This window comes from Homarus americanus, unplaced genomic scaffold (assembly GCF_018991925.1).
Source record: "Homarus americanus isolate GMGI-L3 unplaced genomic scaffold, GMGI_Hamer_2.0 scaffold53219, whole genome shotgun sequence".
NCBI lineage: Eukaryota > Metazoa > Arthropoda > Malacostraca > Decapoda > Nephropidae > Homarus > Homarus americanus.
Window position 1 is genome coordinate 3443 of NW_024722159.1, and position 8176 is coordinate 11618.

Here is an 8176-nt window from a genome sequence, read left to right on the forward strand (position 1 = left end):
GAAGCCGAATTCTACCAGATCTAACTCCATCACAGTTAGACCAATATCTTTAATATTCACAAGTATCAACAACTGCCATAACAACAGCTTTATAACACAATGAATTCAGAGCTACAATGCCATCACTTCAAGTATCTCAAAGGGTATGCAATTATAATAAATTAATTTTACATCATTGTGCTGTACAGGGTATATGATGATTATTACCAGATGTTGCTACAGGTAGTTTATTAGATGGACAATATTCAATGAGCAATATTCTCACTTATACTGACAACCATGGCACCATTTTATAACCAAAAGCAGTGACCTCTACAATGGGCAGACATATGAATTCAGTCCAAAGTGTCAAAAGTTTTAAAATGCAACTAGAAGATTTGTAATATCCTTATTTTCATCTATTCCAAATTATAAGACACAAGTTAAATTATGTTAAGCAACAAAAAAATAATTACTACTGTATTATACTTTGTGTGCAGCAGACAAATAAAATAAAACGTTTACACACCTGTAAAACCCGGAATACACTCGCATACAAAACCTCCAGCAGTTTCATAGGTAAAGTTGGAGAATATGTCTAATTCATAAAGGGTCAAGTTGCTGCGCTCCAGACAAGTAGCACCGTTAAGACATGGATAACTTGCACATTCTTGAATGTCCTCCTCACAGTCCTTCCCTAGAATAAAAACATGCAAATGATAATATCTGTACTGCAATAAGGTGGTCAAAGCTTTTAATAATAGATACTTAATTCAACATACACTGCTACAATATCAATCAGCACTCAAGTACAAGTCTGACTATAGAATATTATGAACTACAGTACAGTAGTTAAAGTTTTAAAAACACCCCTGTATGTAGAGCATGTAACAAATAATGGTGTAAAAAAATACTGAACAACCACTAGACTTCAATCTGCAGTTGTTTGCTGGTAGCTTGTGTTAATGTAAGTAATCAGCAATTATTACAAGCGATACATTAGTTTCCTCATACAAGAAAGTCTTCATTAACTAAACACCTTTTAACCAGATAACTCCACAAACCAGATCTGGGAAAGCCATCTAGGTAATTTTTTCTCCGAGATGTAGCCATGTTTCTGCTTACTGTGAAAAAAATAGTCTGTTATACTGAATTCATGATTCCCAGAATGTGCCTGAATTCATACAGGTACTCAAGCATTTTCTTGTGGCTTTATCTTTGACCGTGGCCAGAAAATATGTGGTGTTGATTTCCTGGGATTTGAGACATGCTGTACCTGTTTTGTTTCTTCCCACTGTGACTTGAATATCTTACGCCAGTTTCTTCATCTCCAGTTGTTGTGATCACATATTCAAGAGACAGCAATATTTTTACCTTTGTGTTTTTAATTCTCTATATGAAATTACAGTACAGTACTACTAAACCATGTCTAAGATGCCAGCCAAGCCTTCAGGAAGGAACAATGAGAAACAATATAGGTAACCATGAGAGAAAAACTTTAAATAATAGATACTAGAGACAGACCAGTGTATAAAAGCCTGTATCCCAGCACAGTAAATCCTCTGTTTACGTCATTTCTGATTCTGTTATTTTGTTTAATTACAGCTGTTGTGTATTAGGGATCACATTCCAATTAAAATTGTTTCAAATTAACAGTTTCTTTTAAAATTCAAATTTGCACACTGCCATTATACTTTGAGCAATTTTCTACAAATAATTTCCTCTGCCACCTCTGGTGAGTGTTAAATAAGACTGGTTGTACATTGATTAATCTAGTCAAGGAAGACTAAATTGTAGATAAGAAGATAATGTTTAGTTTATCCATCAGTCTATCTATAATAACACCTCAAACATGTGAAATCTCAGTGTTAGCTTAACTTGTGGATCTTGTCTGCATTATGAAAAAAAGGGAGTGAGAGAGATATATTGTACTTTGGAAGTACAGGAATAAATAACAGGGGAAAAAGACAAAAAACAAAGAATGGCAAGGTTTGAAGGATGTTATTACTAAATCAATGCTAGTTGCAACTCCCATGTAACTTAAAACAAAAAATCAACATACTCTCTCAAAGAACATTACAAAAAAAATTGAGAAAGGAGACAAACCTGCATAACCATTATAGCAGAGGCATTCGTAATCCTTTACAAGGTCGGAACAAGTTGATCCGTGCTGGCAGGGAGATGACTCACAGTCATCAATATTTATCTCACACTGTGGTCCTTTGAAGCCGGTGTCACTACAGTTACATGTGTACTGGTTGATGCCATCAGTGCACACACCCTCATTCATACAAGGGTCGGACTAGAATGTAACAGGTGAGCATACTCTTTATTACAACATCCTCAAAACGTGTGAAAAACAATGATAACGTAAGAATTCAAATTATTTACAATAAAAGAATTACTGCGGACAAGAGTAAGAATGAAAAAATAAAAAAATAAAACAAGGAAATTTTTTTCCATCATGCTTGCTAGTGAGAACTTAAGTGAGGGCATATATCAATGATGCAAACTCTGAGTGTGTAAAGTGATATTGTACTATAAACTTACTGCAATATCCAACGTGTGATTATAATATTGTACCAGAATCCAAAAGACAAACAAAATGCTAATTATGAAACAAAAAATAAAATGCATACCTCACACTCATCAATATTGGTGGAGCAAAGCTTGTCAGTAAAGCCAGGCAGGCACTCACAAGTGAAGGTGGCAATACCGTCATAGCAGGTAGCATTATTTTGACAGGGGGCACTTGCACACTCATCAATGTCAATATCACAGTCAGTGCCAGTAAAGCCAGGTTGACACACACACTCATAACCATTAATTCTGTTGATGCAAGTACCACTATTGCGACAAGGTCGAGAAAGGCACTCGTCAAATTCCAGGTTGCAGTGATCACCAGAAAATCCAGGGCGACAGTAACATTGGTATGATCCATTGGTGTTCTCACAGATACCATTAACACAAGGACGTAACAACTCACACTCATTTACATCCTCCTCACAGTTATGTCCTGCAAAAAAAAAATAAATAAATAAAAATGTAAATAAACATTTTTATAAGATAAATAAATAAAAGTGAGAATTAAGCAGGATTAACTTGAAGCTACTCACTATGAAAGCTTCACCACTTGTTCAACACCTTTCCTCCATTAATACAAAACCAAATGTTTCCAACAAAGAAATTTAGTGCTCAGAATTTAATAGAAAAAGTTCAATTCACATAAAAAAAAAATGGGTCTATTTTAAAATGACAATGCTGTACAGTATATATTATGAGAAACACTACAAGCTACTTCAAATGACAATAACAGTGTCAATTGAATACTGACAGGCAAACAAACTACTGGAGCTCCATATAAATGACAATAACATGAAATAAGAGTAAAACAAGGATTCTTGGGTTCCCAGAAGCACAGATCCATTCTACTGTATTCATGGAAAGTGAAAGTAGGTCCAGCAGACCTGATAGACTGTGTCCAAGAAACATATGTGATAGCATGATACTGTATTGTTTATGAAACCAGTGTGAATACAGAAAGATAATGTTATTATGTGAATAAAAAGTTATTAGCACAGATTTTGTTTTGCTTGTTGAGGGAACAGATAATTACCACAATACTCGAAGAAACTCCAAATAAAAAAAAAAAAAAAAATAACAAATAAATAAATAAAGAAATAAAAATTCCAGGTACTGTGATCATTCAATAAATTATCATCCTTTACCTGTGTAACCTGGAGGACAGACACAGCTATAGTTTGCCATTCCATCATGACATTCTCCTCCATTGAGACAAGGATTACTCTCACACTCATCTATATTGATGGAGCAGTTTTCCCCCGTGAAGCCTTCTGGACAGCGGCACTCATAACTGTTCACCATGTCGTAGCAAACTTTACCATCAGAACACGTCACATCAAAACAATCATTGATATTGTTACTGCAGTACAATCCTTCAAAACCTGAAAATAGAATTGAAACATTACACAGTGATGGACTGTGGTTTATCTGTATAAATTGTTACAAAACTCTACAGAGAATAACAGAAAATTGTCTTATCGATCAGTATCAATCTGTCATTCCTACATTCAGGGGTTAGTGAGACAAGCACGGCTTACTTCATTATCTTTGACTGACAATCATCTCTACACTATCAAATATTCCAACCAACTCAGAAATAAGATGCATTATTAATATAAGTTTACTTACAATGTACTTATAGAAGTAGATAGAAAATTAGCATTGATACAGGAGACTTAAGAGCTAATTTTATGTTGATAAGAAAAGTTTCCTCTATGTATAATACAGCTAGAAATCAACTAATGTTCTAGTTTAAGACTTAATATTTCATATTGTTAAAACTGTCATAACATATTATATATATATATATATATATATATAAATATATATATATATATATATATATATATATATATATATATATATATATATATATATATATATATATATATATATATATATATATATATATATATATATATATATATATATATATATATATATATATATATATATATATATATATATATATATATATATCATACAATGAATACAGTACAGTTACAACAAACACCCACACACATGATCCATACCTTCACTCTTAACACACTTCTAACAGATAGTATCAATACCACAGGACGGACGTGACACAATAGCTCTTAGTAACCTCCATCCCCACCCCCTCAAACGCTGCTCATGATTATATATGCTGTGGTTATCAGCATACCTGATCACACACACACCCACAGTAAACTCTTTCTGCACACACACACACACACACACATATATATATATATATATATATATATATATATATATATATATATATATATATATATATATATATATATATATATATATATATATATATATATATATATATATACAGATAGATAGATAGACAGATAGATAGTATTTAATAAGGAACTTGCTGAGCTCCTCATTATTTCTTTTAGTGTACTGTACTGTACTGTATATAACGAGCTCACCTGGAATGCATTCACAGTAAAAGTCTTGAGGTCCTAGAGAGGGGATACAGGAGGCAGAGTTCTGACATGGGTTTGAAGCACAAGCATCATACTCCTCTTCACAGATGATGCCCATGTAATCCTCTCCACACTCACACACATAATTGTTTACACCATCAGAACATGTCCCTCCATTAAGGCACGGATTTGATTCACATTCATCTATGTCTGTCTGGCACGTCTCTCCTGCCATGTGAAGAAACAAGTTTGAAAATATCGAGTGTTATTAGCTTTGGACTTCAAAGCAGTCATCTTTAAGCCTCAGAAATATCACAAATACATTCCAAGGAACTGAGAGGCAGACTTAGAAATTAGTGTTTCGAAAAAGCCGAGACAAAACATAAGAGAACAGGAAGATTTACAAAAGATTCTCTAATTAGCAACTTCTAGCACTAAAAGGATGAGAGTGTTAATGCCATTGGCATTCTTGCTAAAAATTCTGTCAGTGAATGTCCTTTAATTGCAAGCCTTACCTTTAGTCTCTCCTGATGATTTTATGGAAACGGGGATCTATTCATTAAGGTTTAACCTTTAAAGAAGATTCACAGTGAACACATTATAACAAATACCCAAAGGAAACAATTGCACTCTTGAGGGAACATTGTGAAATATACATAATAAAAGCACTCAATAGTAATATTATTAAAACTGAGAAGAAAAAAGACTGCAGCAGAACACAAACCACTTAGCTACATCAGTACTTACGTAAAGTTTATTTTCTTTAAGGAAATAAGTACTTAGCTTACCCTAGGTTACATAAAATGCCAAATGTAAGTTTACCAGTAAATCCTGGAGGACAAGTACAGTCAAAGCCATTGACTCGGTCCTTACAAGAGGCACCATTAAGGCACGGGGATGAGGCACATTCATCTATTTCTTCATCACAGTTCTTCCCAGACCATCCAGCCTCACACTCACATTCATAGTCACCAATCTGAAACATTTAAACTTGTCATTACTCACCATCGCCATCACCCCCATTTTACAACCATTTTCCACATTTGCCATCAGGCAAATTTGAAGCAAAATTTACAGCTGGATGCTCTTCCAATGGCCAACCTGCTTTTACAGTGGGAAATGGACATTACATGTGAAACTTTCAAGTGCCCTCTTAGCAGGCAAGGCAGGGTCAACACTCCCTAATGGTTTAGAATATGTATTTAAACAAATAATTTAAGAACACCACTTTCATTAAATGTATGAAGACAAGAAGGAATTTATGAGCAAAGCATATTAATTTCTAAAAGTGTCATATTATGAGCGATACAAGGAACTTAAGATGGTGGACTAACTATATATTCACTGGCATTAATGAAGTATGTCAAACTATCAGGTGATGAAGTTTGAGAGAAAACTGTACACATGACAACCTACTGCAAATTTGGGAAAAAATGCTGTACTCTTTTCTTGTCTTATCTATGAAACCACACTCGGTTTTCCCCCCAGGAAACTCCTTTAGAGAGGGTGGTTGTGATAAGAACTTGCCTCTTCTGTCTTCTATAGTTCCTTGTTCATTCCAAAAGTGCAGTTTCATAAATATATGAGAATACTATTTTTGTTCAAGTCAGAATGCGACGCACAGCATGTTACCTAGGTGTGTTAATTCCTAGCAACTGATGAAGGTCTTAGGGGTAAAGCAGTCATGGTAAAATTAACACAACAACTTACGGTATTGTAGTCCTGAGACAAAATGATTTGGCAGCATGAAAAGCATTGGTTGAAATTATAAAAAGCATTCAGGAATTAAATAAAAATATATATATAATAAGTACATAAAGGTGTTCAACAGAAATAGTATTCACCAATAAAAAATCTGCTTTGAAATAGGATAAGCTATTGACAGTGTTCTAAATGGATGGTTATGATTTAGATCAAAGGTTAAAAAAAATAAATAAATATAAAATCTTTGGTCATGCTTTTATCCAAATTGTTTATGTTGTTGCGAGTCTTTTTAGGTATGAATTAAGCAGCAAATTTGCATAAGACTCCCTTGTTTCTGCTGTCCAAAGAAAATATAAATGTCTTCCTTGTAAAGACTTATAACAGCCATTTTCATCTTCTGCAAGTTACTATCTTTTAATACCTTCCTAAATTAATATACTTGATAAGCATATATTACACAAGAACTCTCTCTTACCCTGCAAGTGCCTTATGAATCAATGTTTCCTTTTTATGACACAAACATCATATATTTTGACAGTATTTGCCATTAACTATTGAATGAAAATATGTTCATCAGATTATGGCAATTCTAAGCATAAACACAAGCATTCAGTACACTCTCAATCTGGTTATTTTCCCAGTAGCCTTCCTCATTATGCCTCAGTGTTCAGTATTTCAATATTTTACAAATTGTATATCATTTTTCCTGACAATAATTACTATAAACAACTGAAAATTTGCTTACCAGATCATGGCAATTTTGGTAATGAACACAAACATTAAGGGCACACTCATCACGGTTATCTTCACAATAGTCTCCCTCAAAACCTGGTAGACACTGACATGAATAAGAGTTTATTCCATCCTCACAAGTTCCTCCATTCTGGCAAGGATCCGATAAGCAGTCATCAATGTTGGTTTCACAGTTGCTTCCTGTTTGATGAATAAATTTAAATATTTTTCAATGAATTGTACAGTAATGCAAAAAAATAGGCAGTTATGTAGTTATCTTATCCCAGTACAGTTCATGTACAGTACGTGCCAACACTAAAAGAGAACAGACTGACTGCCCAACCTGTTAGTAAGCTGACAATTGAAGAGGATAGCTAAGTACTGCATTATCTTATCTGTGAAATCTCTGTGGGTGTGGCCACAATAAAAGACCCCCAGGTTGACTTATCACTACAGTCATAGCTATATCAAATATTTATTTTTTTATAAATACAATTAATCTCATTATCTCGAGTCATCTGCACTTCTACCTTTCTAGTCATGAAGTGATCATTACTGTAAGGCTAATAAATGTCTCAAAACAAGACAAATGCCTTGATTCACACAATAAGAATTCACCTGTAAATCCTGGAGCACAAATGCAGGTAAATGAATTGTCTTGGTCATAACACAAGGCTCCATTTTGACACGGAGATGATTCACATTCATCAGTCTCAAGACAGTTTGGTGGGGTACCTGGAAGATATTTGTAT

At 33.9% G+C, this 8176-nt stretch overlaps 1 protein-coding gene across 1 annotated transcript; it reads right to left on the bottom strand.

The window, feature by feature from the left end:
• Window positions 1-508: 508 nt before the first annotated feature.
• On the bottom strand, window positions 509-8160 carry LOC121862221 (fibropellin-1-like; the record flags this gene model as incomplete). Its single annotated transcript, XM_042360310.1, has 9 exons — window positions 8043-8160; window positions 7438-7625; window positions 6699-6710; window positions 5811-5964; window positions 4992-5216; window positions 3708-3944; window positions 2619-2995; window positions 2086-2281; window positions 509-676 (listed from the first exon to the last, which is right to left on the bottom strand). Coding segments are annotated over exons 5-9 (1093 nt in total), but the record flags the coding sequence as incomplete, so codon positions are not given.
• Between the last annotated feature and the right edge of the window lie 16 nt (window positions 8161-8176).